At 38.9% G+C, this 15363-nt stretch overlaps 2 protein-coding genes across 5 annotated transcripts in view; both read right to left on the bottom strand.

Moving 5' to 3' along the window:
- Acaca (acetyl-CoA carboxylase alpha) overlaps positions 1-15363 on the bottom strand; it is a 267912-nt gene that overhangs the window by 151173 nt on the left and 101376 nt on the right. For all 4 annotated transcript variants that reach the window (XM_013118312.3, XM_040749367.1, XM_013118317.3 and 1 more), the window contains 6 exons: positions 13070-13279; positions 9707-9877; positions 6802-6963; positions 6338-6501; positions 3165-3315; positions 1613-1716 (listed from right to left, as the gene is read on the bottom strand). In XM_013118312.3, the coding sequence (XP_012973766.2) occupies positions 1613-1716; positions 3165-3315; positions 6338-6501; positions 6802-6963; positions 9707-9877; positions 13070-13279 (962 nt within the window). The remainder of the gene's footprint in view (positions 1-1612; positions 1717-3164; positions 3316-6337; positions 6502-6801; positions 6964-9706; positions 9878-13069; positions 13280-15363) is intronic.
- On the bottom strand, positions 2497-3157 carry LOC106021662 (10 kDa heat shock protein, mitochondrial-like). Its single transcript, XM_040749371.1, is given in 2 exon segments — positions 2497-2703; positions 2705-3157. Coding segments are annotated over 2 exon segments (369 nt in total). The 5' UTR covers positions 2980-3157; the 3' UTR covers positions 2497-2609.

Raw genomic sequence — 15363 nt, 5'->3', positions numbered from 1 at the left:
AGAAGCCAGCCTGGGCTACTTAGGCTAGCTACTCAATGCCAACCTGTGATATACATACAATGAGAGTGTCTCAAAACAACAAAACACAACAAAAAAAGAAAAAAAAAAAAAGAAAACTAAAGGATTTGTTAATGCACTTTTACATTCATAGGGGATCCATTTAACTAGGTTAGAGATGTGTGCTGAGGAATAGAAATGAGAAAGAATGGACTGGTAAGGGGGCCAAAGTGTTCAGGGAGTTGAAAGTCACACCGAGGGATTTAGATTTGAGTAAAAAAGGAAATTCAAGGTGCTGAAGGCTTTAGTGTATGAGAATAGCATACCGAGATATTTATCACAGGGCTTGAAACCTCAGTTCAATTTTCAAAAATTTGCTTCTTTTCTTCTTTTCAGATACTTTGAAAGGGAGCAATATAAGTCTAACAACACAGAAGGAAATAAAGTGCCTGCAGTTAAAGTGCTTGGATGTGATTAGTCCTTTGGACCATTCCCCTGGGGACTTGGGCAGAGCTTAGTCTCTGGAATCAACATACAAAATTAGTTCAGCTTCATACATGTTTGACCCTCCACTCAAAGACTTGTGAGGTCATCCTGATTATCAGCCTCAATTATTAATTCCTGAAATGATGCTATAGGTAATACAGGAAATATTTAGGGTTTATCCCCACGGTTTTCTCAGGAAATCATGTTTGCTGCAGTTGGGTTTCAGTGTTTGAAAAACTAAATTAGCCTTGGAGGTGGGGAGATGGCTCAGTGGGTAATGTTCCTGCCATAAAAGTGTGAGGATCTGAGTTGAGATTCCCAGTGTCTGTGAAAAGCAGAGCACAATGACTCATGTCACTCCAGCACTGTAGTGATTGTAGGGGGAAGAGGCTGGGGTGATAAAGATAGGCATATCCTGAGAGTTCATTGGCCAGAAAACCTAGTTGAATTCGTGAGCTCTAGGTTTGATGAAAGACTTTATTTCTACAAATGAGGTGAGGCCAGATATGGTAGTGCGCACCTTTAATCCCAACACTCATAAATTAGAGGAAGGTGGATCTCTGTGAGTTTGCAGCCAGTGTGGTCTATACAGTGAATTCAAGTACAGAGAGAGAGAGAGAGAGAGAGAGAGAGAGAGAGAGAGAGAGAGGGAGGGAGGGAGGGAGGGAGGGAGGGAGGGAGGGAGGGAGGGAGGGAGGGAGGGAGGGAGGGAGGGAGGGAGGGAGGGAGGGGAGAGGAGAGAGAGAGACTCTATCTCAAAAAAACAAAAACAGAAAAACAAATAAACAAAACAAAAACCAGCCAACCAAACAAAACCCATAATGTACATTAAAAAAAGACACCAAATGTCCATTTTTTGCCTCTAATCTCATGCTTACACATGCAGGTACTCATGTATATACCCACATGAACACATACATAACACATACACACTTTTAAAAAGTGACCTGTTCTACTGTGGCATAAACGAATTTCCAGTCATTCACCCTCTCCTTTGCTACCAGTTCATGACTAACAACTAGCACTCATATGGTGCCAGAAAGTTGCAGAAAAACAAATGGGCCTTTGAGCTGTAGTTCTGTACTCTCAATCACTGGTTGGCTGGCACGGACACAAGAGCAAGGCCTACCTTTCTAAGGAGTGAAGGAAGTTAGAGATGCTATTCCTCAGGCTCACATCTGCCACATGGAGAGCCCCACACACAACTCCCAACATGGTGTCAGGACGTTCTGCCTAAAAAGAACAGAGTGCAGAGCAATAGCATGGTTATAGGACACCAAAGCAACTCAAATAAAACTAAAATCAAATTTGTTATGAAGAAACATCCTTATTTCCTTACTGATTTTTGAACCAAGAATGGTGGTATACACCTGTAATCCCAGCACCTGGGAGGTGGAGGCACTATCAGATAACGTTGAAGCCAGCTAGGACTACAAGAGAACTTCCTTTTTTAAAATTTATTTTTATTTCATGTATGTTGTTTGCCTGCATGTATGAAAGTGTACCCTGCATGTGTCTGGTGCCTTCTGAGGTCAGAGGGCAGCATCAGGTCCCCTAGAACTGGAATTACAGATGGCTGGCTATGAGCCACTACATGGATACTAAGCTCTGAACTAGGTTCTTGGGAAAAGCAGCCAAGTCATCTTTTCAGTCTCCATGAAACCTTAAGGAACATAAGAAAGGACTAATGCAGATGATAGACCCAAGCCATTCAAGAGGACATAAAGACAATTGTTCTAATTCTAACTCTGTCATTGATCTTTTTTTCCTTCTTTCTTGGTAGTGAACAAATGCATAAAAATAGTATCAGTAGTTAAAGAATAAAACCCAGTGTGAAATCCCACAACTTTAGAATGACTGTATTGAAGTTCATTGAGATGTATAGACTTGGGATTTGGTTACTTCTCGTCTGTAAAGATTTTTTTATATTTTTTGGTTGTGAGCCTAGACTTTAATGGCTGAGCCATCTCTTCAGCCACTGTAGTGATTTTTAATTCCATGTTTTTTGTTTTTAGTTAGGTATCATCAGTTTAGTATAAAAAGAAGACATGGAAATTATTTACATGATGAATAATTCAGAATGTCAGTGGAATGAGCAGCTTCATGTGACACCATTTCAACAGCAATTAGTCCATATACTTTCCAAGAATGTCACCATCTCTAAATAAGAAATAATCTTTGTCATCTAGAATTACTCTGATGCTTCCTTATTCTGGTAGAACTGACCAGCTGAATCTCTCCATCCTTTCCTTTCGAGCCTGATCCCACAGGGACTACTGCTGCTTGCAATACTTTTCCTTGAGACTTTTCTAGAAGCATAATGTCACCTTTTGTCACAGTTTCAGTGGCACTCCTTTCAAGCAATACTCTGCCAAAGAGCAGGAGAAACTTTCTGAAATCTTGTCCAGCCCCGATTTGTATCCACTGAAACTTGGACTGTGCACTTAGGCCACCCCTACAAGGAGAGTCTAATTGCAAGGTTTTTAATGATAACATTTACAACTTGTTTTTAAAAGAAATAACAAAAAAATCCTTACATTTACCTTTAGAATTTGGAAACAGATTTTAAAAATTAATTTTCCTTCTTACTCTATGTGAAATTTTCATTGAGCAAATCAAAGACTATTTCACAAACAGGCAATCAATCCCAAAGGCTATGTGCACAACAGGAGAACACACACCTGCACTTTTTCTGCAATCAGTCTGTCCAGCCAGCCAGTGTCGATTCTATTCAACTGAAAGCTTTCGGTCTCCAGCAGTTTGATCAGGTATTCAACTGTAGTTCGAAAGTCACCACGAATAGACAGCTCCTTCAATGCCACCACCATATTTCTAGGGGAAGAACAGAAAAAAATTTGTTACAGCTACAAATATTTTGTTTCATTCTTTTGGAGGCTTAGCAGGAGGACAGGCAGTTCCAAGAACAGATGAGGGTGTAGCTGTAAGCCAGCTCATTTTCATGTACTCCAGATAGGAGAGCTTCCAAGAAGTCAGTATACAGGAGTTTTGACTAATATTGCCAAAAAGCATCTGCAAACAAAAACATTTCACCTTAAAGAATACAGGCAGAACCATTCTCAGCTTTCACTTGTCAATTTTCATTGTTTCAGTCATTTATTGCTGACTAGTAAGAAATAGGTCACTAACTTTCCAATTCCTTAAATCTTAATTTATATACCATCCTTACTTTATGTATCATTTCCATGCAACAAAACATACTTAAAAGCTATAGTTTAGTAATTTTGACAAGGTTTCCCTACCCAAAGCAACAGACTGGAGTTGGCTGACAGCTACATACTTCTGTAGTGTCCTTCTATAATCCCAATGCCATCATACTTGCTCACAACACTACATTTTTATTGCTTGTCTCTCTTCCTCTGGATTATATAGTACCATGAGGATACAGACTCTGTTTAGTCTTTACTGTCAGGCCCAGCATGATGGTATATGTTGAGTATGGTGAATTTATGAATGACTGGAGAGAAGAAAGAACAAAACAAACAGGAGCAAGAAGAAAATAAGTGCTGTGTTCAGGAAACAGTGTGACTGAAACAGAGGGCTTGAAGACAGTGACAGAGGCAAATCTACTATTCCACAAACATTTCCTGAATGCTGACACAAAGGGAATATATGGATTATATGCTTATAGTTCAGGGGATATAGCAGTAACAACATAGATATGTTTCTGTTTTCTTGGTATTTACATTATGAGAAATGATATTGGATGTGTGGGCTAAGACTATTACAGAGATATCTAAAGGCAGAGAAAAGAATACAGATTAGCTGTAACAAAGAATGCAACAAAAAAAGCTCTGAGCTGAAAAGAGAACTCTTAACACAGTATCAGGAAGCAAACATTGCAGAGACAATTGCAATATGCTAAAAGGTGACCTAGTTTGCTTTCTTCTGCAGAGCAGATCAGAAGTAAGAAGTCAAGACTTCTGATCAAGTCATTGGACATATCCTGCAGAATAAAAACAGTGGTCTGTTTAGTTAAAACTGAAACAAAAATGCCAATAGAGACCAGTCTGTGAATGTAAATGAGACAAGGAAAGTAAAGGGGGACTGTCTAAAATACTCAACTCATGTCCCAGTTAAAAGAAACAGTCACACAAAACTTTGACTACAGGCTGGCAAGCAAGCTGGCTTAACCTGCCACCAGGTCCCAAAAACCACACCCTGGAAGAACTGACACCTTCAGGCTCTCCTCCCCTATCTCCTCTCCCTCCATTCCCTCTCTCTCTCTCTCTCTCTCTCTCTCTCTCTCTCTCTCTCTCTCTCTCTCTCTCTCTCTCTCTCTCACTCACTCACTCACACACACACACACACACACACACACACACACACACACCAGCAGTATAAGACAACTTTATACAATTATTTTCTGGTAGCACTGCTATAATTTTGAAAATTTTCACACAGTCTTGAAGAAATGTAAAGAATGCAAAGTACAAAAGAGAGAAACAGTGAGACTTCCTCACTTTTGAAACATTTTCAAAAACTTAAGAATTAGACTGGAGAGATGGCCCAGCAGTTAAGAGCACTAGCTCTTCTTACAGAGCACAAGGGTTCCTTGGCACCTTACAACAATCTGTAACTCCTCTTCTGACCTCTGTAGACATCACCATGCATACAGTTCATATACATACATGCAGGGAAAACACTCATAAACCTAAAATTTTTTAAAAAATTACCAGCAACAATAACAAACCTCTTAAGACTATTAACAAATACTAATGGAATACCCACTCTGTGAACAGTTCAAAGGTGAAGGGAATACTATTAAATCTGTGGCATAGGCAACGCACCCTTAAAACTTAAATAAAAACAGAAAGAGAAGTTTAGAAGTAGTTCAGAGGCAGAGCATCCATAAGGGCCTGGGCTCAATCTCTAGCACCACAAAGAAAAGCAGGAAAAAGGAAGGGAAGGAGGCTGGGAGAGAGAAAGGAAGTGACAAGGGAGAGACGGAGGGACAGAGAAGGCCGGAAGGGAAGATAGAAAGAGGCAGATTAATTAAATTTTTAATCTGGGACAGATATTTTAAAACATATATTAATCAAATTACTTCCTAAAATCCCTATTTTTTAGGCAATTAAAACTGCTGATAATTTAATATTTATGATTAGCAGAATATTAATATTTAATATACCATTTATATTTGTGTAAACTGCTACATGCTTTCTAATACAATGAAGTCTCTTACATGCAATTTTGATAATTATTTTATTCTTTTCATAAAAAACAATCAATATTTTAATATTTTAAATGTAAAGACATCATGGTGATTGTGGCTAACAATACTGAATATCTGAAAATGCTAGGATTATCACCAGAAATAAAAAGTGGTAAGAATTTGAGGTGATGCAAATGCCAAAGAGCTTGATTTCATGAGGCATGCATTTAGCAAAGCAGCATATGGTGCACCAATATACACATACATTTACATACACACACATAAAAGTTTCAAATTAGAAAACTCAATGACTATGAGTTGTTCACAGCTATATTATGAGGCTCTGGGTACAGTCACAGTACCTAAGAAGCACTTTATTCTCATGACAGATAAAGACCTTTATTTATAAATTATCTGATACCTAATTCATGGTCAAGACTCTGCCTCTCCCCAGTAATACTACCATTACTGTAAAAACAAAAACAAAGCAGATGACTTCATGTGTTTAAAACAAAACAAAAAAACTTGCAAATACACACAAGAAGCATGTACTCAAGTACAAACTAAGATATATATTTCTTGAAGTAAGCAATTTCACAGCAGATAAAGGATGATCATACCTTCACCAAGGATTAGGCCAAGTTTATTAAGCAAAATGCAATCAAATGCTATTATACTCACGAAATTGCCTCTTCTCTGTTTTCTCCCCAGGAAAAGCAGTGACCAAACTGAGAGTCAGCAAACTCATGAAGTCCCCCAGCAGCAGCAACACTGAAATAACCCCAAACGTTCTTATTGCTGCGAAAATTAAGTTCCTGAACTGTTCCCGAGCTGGGCTTAAACCCCTGTTAGAGAATGAAGAACACGAGAAACTACATTGAATTCCCAAGGAAAAGAACATTGATATTCAGTGTGCAGGCTCTGGGATCATCAAGCACAACTGACCCAAAACCCGTGCAAGCCAATCTCAGTGCTATAGTCCCACAGATGCTTCCTAAGTGACTTAAGTGAAATTAAACAACCATCACATATCTAATCTCAAAATCTTTTTATAAATTTCCCTCTCAAAATGAAGTTCCAAGACTTTTCAAAAGCATGTCATCCGACATTTGTCTTAATGTTAAGCCATTTAAGTAAAGGGTTACCTCATCTGGATTTTCACTGGTGATCCGAGCGGCAATTACATGGCCCCTTGGGCAAGGAACATGAGCAGAATTTTCAAAATCAATGGGAGCATCACCCCAAGGAGAGACCCCATACATTATACGAATATCTTTGATCCTAAATAGAGGGATCCCCATGGCAATCTGAAAGGTAATAAAACACATGTCATTTTCCACAGAACCCTTTTCTTGACAGATGGAAGCTATCAAAATATTTGCATTTTTTTGAAGTTACTACTAAAAAATTCCACTTTTGTGATCTGTATTCTACAGTCATCTAAACTACACAAAACAGAATACAGTGTTAAGGGCTATTTGCTGGGATCAATCCCCTTTCCTACAATGTTCCCAAATTCCTAATACGACAGAGATTTTCTTAGGCTGTCATTTCTCCGTGGATGGATGAGAATAAAATTATCCGAGACAACAGTCAGTCAAAAAGTTCACATAGCTAAAAAGTCATAACATTATAAATGTCTCTCGTGCATGCAAACTACTGAAAAAAGTAAAGGGACCTTTAGATCTTTGCTTGGGAAGGGCTAGTGGCTGTTTCTACAACGGGAGGACAAGAAATAACAACTGGGGAAGGACGTGATCAAAGTACACAACAAACATGTATGAAAATGTCATACGGAAACCTTTGTTTGCTTTGAGACAGTGTCTTACTATGGCAACCTGGCTGGCCTAGAACTTGCTGTGTAGACCAGGCTGACCTCAGACTCACAGAGATCTGCCTGCCTCTGCCTCTTGAGTGCTAGGATTAAAGGTATGTGTCAGTATACCCAGAAAACCTGTTATTTTATAAAAGTAATATGCTCTAATAAGAGACAGGGAGATGGCTCAGCAAGTCAAGTCTCTAAATTTAATCTCCAGAACCCATGATCGAAGGAGAGAACTAACTCCAACAGCTGTCCTCTATCTTCCAAACACACATTGTGGCACATGCACACCCAAACACATAAATAAATGTAAAAAAAAAAAAAAGTAAAGAAAATCTTTGAATTTTTTTAAGCGGAACTTGCAAAATGTTCTCACTATGAGCCAAAAATAAATCATACAAGATCAGCTAAGTACTTTGTCGTGTACTCATAGTCCAAACTATTCAGAAGGCTGGGATAAGAGAAATGCTTGAGATTAGACGCTGATTGGTATCCATACTAAGTTCAGTATCAATACAGTCCCTCCAGAAAGCAGAGACCACCAGGTTGCCTAAGAGGAAAGAACCAGAACAGACTAGAAATGAAGCAGGTTAAAATAATACCTAATCTTATAATTTGCTTCTATTATTTGCCATAGTGTTTGTTTCCAGGCTGAAATAAGACCATAGACTTAATAGCTACCACTTTATACATTATTTTTAAAAATACGTATTACCACAGTCTTTCTAGGAAAATAGTGACCACCACTGATGGGGAAGTCCTGTGTATATGTCAATAAAGCACTGTTGGACAATAGGAAGCAAGATAGGTGGGACTAGGAGTTGAGGAAGATTCTGGGAAAGAGAGACACAGGCAGTCATGATGTAGCCGCCATAGGAATAAGAGGTCCGGACCCTTTTCTTTGGTAAGATAGATTAACAATTATGGGGTAAATACTTAAGTCAGAGATAGCCAGTAAGAAACCAAGCAAACGGCCAACAGCTTCATAATTAATATAGCCTTCTGTGTGTTTATTTGGGACTGATGTGGCTCTGGAACCAGGCTGGCTTTACACTCCACCTTGGAGGTTTTTGCTCCAATAAATAAGACTAGAAACATAAATGGGGCTTAATACCAAAGTTATGAAGTCTACTATATTTAAATATTAAACAAAGCAGATTTTTGTTTGCTTGTTTGTTTTGGTTGTTTCAAGACAGGGTTACTCTGTGTAACTTTGGAGCCTGTCCTGGAACTCACTCTGTAGACCACACCTCTGCCTCCCGAGTGCTGAGATTAAAGGTATGCACCACCACCACCTGGATAGATTGTTTTTAAAAACATTAATTTTTAAAAAATGTATGTGTATGGATGTTTTGCCTGTCTGTACATCACATGCAGTGACTGCAAAAGCCAGAAGAGGGCACCAGATATTGTGAAACAGGAATTTCAGACTATTGTGTACCACCAACTGGGTATTGGGAATCAAATCTGGATCTTCTGGAAAATCCGCCAGTACTCTTAATCACCGAGCCATCTCTCTAGCCCCAAAGCCCTAAAGAAAGGCTTTAAAGTCAATCTTTCTTTGAAAAACAGTTAATAGGCTGTGCCTAGCTAGAAATTACAGGAGAGTTTTTTGTGTTTGAACAAACAGGAAACTAACCCATACCCACATGATCCATATTATGAGAAACGAAGACGGGTGAGTGTTGGGGAATATTATTTTAAGGTGTGTGACTTTTAGTTATGTTGTGTTTTTTTTAACTCTTCGAAGCTGTGTTACTGTGACCGTCTAATACACCTGTTGGTCCTAATAAAGAGTTGAATGGCCAATAGTAAGGAAAAAGCAAGGACAGGTGAGGCTGGCAGGCAGAGAGTTTAAATAGGAGAGAACAAGGAAAAGAGGATATAGGGGAGCCAGCCACCCAGCCAGCCACTGAGTAAGAAGGAAAGTAATATATAGGGAAGTAAGAAAAATAAAAGCCCAGAGGGAAGAGGTAGACGGACTAATTAAAGTTAAGAAAAGCTGACTAGCAACAAGCCAAGCTAAGGCCAGGCATTTATGAGATTCCATGTGTGATTTATTTGGGAACTGGGCAGTGGGCCCCTCAAAAAGACAAAGAGAAAAAAACTTCTCATTATAGGTGAGGCTATGGGTTATTTGTGCTTTTTTTTCTCATTGTTCTTTCAGGCATCTCTGAGATTCCTAAATTCTCTAAGCTCTAACTTGAGCCCAGGTTAAAGTGACTCACCTGAAGTTGTGCTGCCGGAAGATTAACATCAGCTACCATCTCTGTACAAGGGTGCTCAACCTGTAGCCGAGGGTTCAGTTCCAAAAAGTAGAAGCTTCCATCCTGGCTGTATAAGTATTCCACAGTCCCAGCACTCACATAACCAACCATTTTGGCAAGTTTCACTGCACACTTTAAAGGAAGATAGAAAACTGTAAGTCTCTCACTTTGTCCAGCCATTGCATCACCAGCAAATTCTTCATTGTCTTCTAATTTCCAGTATTCCCAATATGTTCATCTTCTTAGAAAATTGCTACCCAGCTAAAGGCTGGGTTTTCTAATCTCTCACGTAACTATTGACTAATCTCTTATAGGGACCATTTTTTCACCAACAGGATTCAAGCATTGGTAAGTGAGATGCATAAGCATATATATCAGATTTCAACAAAGCAGATGAGAATACAGTTAAAATGACAAATCAAAACATAAAGGACTAGAATCTCAAAATGTCTTTTGAAAATATAACTGTCCCACCAGCCATGTAAAATTTACACCAAACTATGATGATAAACCTTTATCTTCTTTGGGTCACTGAATTTTTTGGATCTTTTTATTATAGCAACTTACCTTGTTATCCTAACCAAAATGGTCATTAGGAAGTTCAGATGGAGTGCTCCTATTTTGAAACTTAAAATATGTGATGCAAGTTTACCAATAAGGTAGAAGTTAACAACTAACGCTGATGAAAAAAAGGTAAGGACTGGGGCTGTGGCTTAGTGGATAGGCAGGAACAGGCATGCACAGGCAGGGCTCTGAGTTTGATCCCTAGCACTACATAAACCAGGTGTGGTGACAAATATATTGAGGGGGTAGAGGCAGGAGGATTTGAAGTTCAACATTATCCTCAGCTATATACAGAATTTGAGCTCAGCTTGAGAGACACAAAACAGTCCCTCCAAAAGACAGAGAAACAAAGTTTAAGATTTGAGTGCACGCCTGTAATCCCAAGCACTCAGAGAGAAAAGGCAGGGGGGATCTCTGTGAATTCAAAGCCAGCCTGGTTCTACTTAGTGAACCGCAAGCCAGGTAAAGGTACATGGTGAGACTTTGTCTCAAACAAACAAACAAAAAAGATTAAGAAAATTGAAAAGGCAAACTGCTTTCATAGCCCAAAGTCAAGAAATTAGATTCTTACACCACAGCAACACAGTGTCAAATAGACTAATGAGAAGCTGCTTTAGTTTCAAATGGCTTCAAAATACTCAGGGAGAGAGAGGTTAAGCCATGTACAAAACACAATAAGCAAGAGTTTTCACATCTAAAAGAAATCACTACATCTGATTATTCCAACTTGAAGCTGGGTAAAAGTAAACAGCCTAGAAGGTTACTAAGTAATTCATAGAATTACATTTCAGAACAGACCACAGCCTGGCATTCAAAATATAGTGACTAACTTGTGAAGTAATATTTGTACTTCTAATCCTGCACCAGTAGGAATCAGGCTACAATATTTCCCCCAAAGGAAGTATAACCTGCAAAACCCACGTGACAGAAACGAAGTAAAAGAACTTCATACAGAGTCAATTCAGGTGTTTTATAGGACAATGGCAAATGAGCTTACTTCCTAGGAGCAGAACAACGGGCAGCCAGGTCTAACTGAGAAAGTACTTCCCTATGTAACAGGGACAGCACAACTGCTGCACAAAAAGGCTTGCTAGCTCCTGTGGGCCAGTAATTGATGTGTATACTGCACTTTTCCAAATAGCAAATCTCTGACTCACATTCTACAGTGGGAAGAGACAAAACTTTTAGATTACTGGCCCATGAACAGAAAGGAAAGTAGCTCACCGAGAACTCTTCAGAAACCTAGAGACCCTTAATTTGATATGCCTATCTTACAGAGCTAAGTGACTGTGGTGACTTCAGGCTGACTTCCTTAGAGAAAGAACATGTGTTCTCAGCCTGAACTAACAAATAGGAAATGCAAAGCAAGAACAGACTATGTCACAGGTTATTCCAGGCCTCTAACAAGTTTTCTTCATCTTTTTAGGAAGAATTTCTCAAATTTCAGTTGGCACATGGTCATCTAGCTAATGACTATAACTCCTAACAATTCTTATGCTTGGCTATGAAGAAATTGTGTGCAGAGGTACATGAGAACTGTCATGTGTGACTTATGTGTTCTGTTATAATTTGCTTGCCCTCTGAGGGCCACTCCACCCTGGCTACAACTGGAACATAATCATGGAGTTTGCTTTATTATCAAAATTATGACACTATACAAGAGCAAAGGCTGACAAACCTTTTTGGTAAAGGATGAGATAGTAATTATTTTCAGTTTTGTGGGCCAAAGACTCTGTCACATCTACTCAGTTCTCTCACTGCAGCAATAAACAGTCAAATATAATATATAAATCGTTGAGCATTAAAGAACTGAGCATAAAAACTGAAATTTTATTTACACAAGCAAACAGCAGGTGGGATTTGGTCTGTGAACTGAGCTATAATTTGCCAAGCCCCATCTTAGGGAGGGCTAGAACAATAAACCTAGGTCTCTGGTAGAAGCCTATATCTGAACTAGAATGAAAGAGATCATTAGGAAGTTACGCCTCGTTTAAATCACTGTATTTGAGGCATTCCTATTACAGAAGGTGACTGAAGAAATACAAAATAAGCTTCTAAGACTGAGTATAGTTCAATTTGTTTAGAACGCAGAATGATGGAAAATGAATCATTAATGGCATCAAGAATGGGCAATTCTTCCAGGGGAGAAAAGAAAAAAGAAAAAGCATGTTCATACCCCTAAGCTACAACTATTTCCAAGGCATACTTCTTCATGACAAGGAAATCCTTCTTTATACAAAAGCACTAAATACATAAGCTCACAGATACCTAGAGGACTTTATAAGAAGATAATGAATTGAAATGAAACCAGCTGAAAACATTTTCTTTTTAAACAAGGTCTCAGTATATATAGCACAGAGGAGGCTAGAATTCTAAGTGTATAACCATACATGGCAGAAGATATGATGCTAGTGAACCCAGCAAACTACACTTGCTCTTCATGAACTTGTTAAAAATTCAGCTTGTTTCATACTTATCTCACTCAAAATATCATTGGTTTTATTGTTATTGTTTTAGGTTGGGGACGGGGAAATTAAGTATTTTGGGTTTTTTTTTTGGTTTTTTTTTTTTTTAGTATTAACTATTTTTAGACTTTGGTAAGTTTCTTGACAATTTTCCAGAAGAACAACACCAGAATATGTTATTATCCATTATCTAGAATCATTGTTTAAAATTCTTCCAGTCCTATAATAGTGTATGAACAGGGTGAGCTGTGCCTTTGTGTAGGAAGACAGAGATGAAAGCATTTAGTAGGTGTACCTGTTCCATGTGTTCAAATACTGCTGGGGTAGCAATAGCAGCAGGAGCTTCTTCAATGATCTTCTGATGCCTGCGCTGTACAGAACAGTCACGGCCAAACAAAGAAATGGCATTGCCGTACTGATCTGCTAGAATCTGGACCTCCAGATGACGAGATTGTTTTGCTAGTCTCATTACAAATATAGGTGATCCAGGGACTTCAGCTTGAACCTGTGTTGGAAAAGGAAGCAAGATTCTTAAGCAGTGAGGATTTTTTTTTCTATACTGAAAAGTTGATTTGCTTTCAATAAGCAAATGCCTAAAAGTTTCCGGGACTACAAAACAATGAGAATACTGAACAGAAGAAATATAGTCCATGCCTTTGTCTATCTTTAACGTGCTGCATTCTTAGTTATAGCACCAGTATTAATTAAGGAATATGAAAACATAAAACATCAGTATGTTAAAAGGGACAAACAAAATACTTGAAAACACACACATACACAAATTCTACAACAGGGCAAAAATATTGTTATCTACTCAAAAGGCAGTCACAGTAGACTGCTCCTAACTAGATGGTGCTGAAGTCAAAGGTCTTCCATCTTGAGTTCTGAGAAACACTGTCAGTGGATGAAAGAAATCTTAAATTACCAGTTAATTTTTGTCAGCACTTCAAAGATATCCCAGTGTTTCCTAGTTTCCAGGATGTCTACTGAGATTTCAATCATACTTATTCTTTCCTCCTCCTTTGTGTGTGTGTGTTCCAGGATCTCACTGTATAGCCCTGGCCAGCCTAGAACTCACAGATATCCACCTGCTTCTATGTCCCCAGTGCAGGGATTAAAGTTGTGGGCTACCATGCCTGACTCAACTGTTAATCTTCTTAGCCTTTTTCAAGTAAACTTTTTGCTCCAACAGCTTTCAGACTGTATGTATGTGTCTCTCTTTCTTTCTTTCTTTTTTTTGTGGGGAGGGAATTGGGGGAGGCATGTGACAGATTTACTCATAAAGCTTAGATGTGGTTTTATTTGTATTCACCATGTTTGAAACTCAGGGTTTTGTTATTTGTGCTTGGCAGCTTTTATTAATTTGAGAAAATTCTTGGACATTAACTTTTCTGCAGCTTTTGACTCCATAATTTCTTCAACTACTGCTTTGCTTCACTCTCTTCCTCATATCTGAGTGTTAAGGTGCATTAATGCTAGAGAACGTCACTGTAGCCCATGTTTTTCTACTTTAGTCTGCTAGCTTGTACATAGATTACTTCAAAACTCAGTGGCCCACTGAAAATGTCAACCCCTTTTTTCTCATGATGCTCAGCTGTACAATTTTTCTTGCAATCATGTAATATCATCTAGTGGCTCAAGTGGCCTCTTTCACAAATCTGGTGATCTGTGCTAACTGTTGGCTGTAAGTACAGACAGCATCAACTGGAATGTGCTTATTTATGGTATACGTGGTCTCTCATCCTCCAGTGGGCTTTTCAGTCTGGTACACAGCACAGACCAAGCTTCTTCAGAACAATGTTCTTAGAGGGTGAAGGCAGAAGCTGCATGTCCTCTTGAAGTCTAGACTCCAATATATGTATGTGACTTTGGCCACCTAACAGTGGTCTAAGAAAGCCACAAAAATGGCTACAATTCAAAGAGTGGGGAAAGATATACCATCTCTTCATGGGAAGGATAGCAAAGTCACAATGCAAAGGGTATACATACAGGAATGGGAGGCATTATTGTGTCCATCTCTTGAAACAATGTGCTTTGGTCCACCCTGTGGCCACAATAATTCACAGACCTCCCACATGCAAAGTAGACTCACCCCCTCCCAAGACCCCTAAAGTCTCATCCAATCATGTCATTAGGCTTGACCTCCACTGCTCTCATGACTCATATCCAGAAACAAGAGTGCCCTTGGGTACAGCTCCTCAGTTACATTGTCTTCATCCAAAGACCTGAGAACTAAAAAGACAAGTTATCTGCCCCAAACCCCAACACTTAATGAGGAAATTGGAGAGAAACCTACAAAGGATAATCTTGTTCAAATGGAAAGGACTGGGTTATTCAGTGGTCAGTCACTGGTTTCACAGCAATTTTGAAATTCAGATTCCCTTACTCAAAGAGCAGAAATTTATTTATCTATTTATTTATTTTGGAGATTTTATTTTATGTGTACAGATGTTTTGCTTGCATTTATGTCTACAGACCACATGTGTGCCTGGTGCCAGAGAAGGCAAAATGGGAGCATCCCGTCTCCTGGGACTAGCTGCGACCACCATGTGAGTGCTGGGAATCAAACCCAGATCCTTGGGAAAAGCA

This window comes from Mesocricetus auratus, unplaced genomic scaffold (genome assembly GCF_017639785.1).
Source record: "Mesocricetus auratus isolate SY011 unplaced genomic scaffold, BCM_Maur_2.0 Super-Scaffold_100007, whole genome shotgun sequence".
NCBI classification, from domain to species: Eukaryota; Metazoa; Chordata; class Mammalia; order Rodentia; family Cricetidae; genus Mesocricetus; species Mesocricetus auratus.
Note: the sequence above shows the minus strand (reverse complement) of the source record. Positions and strands in the feature narration are given on the sequence as shown.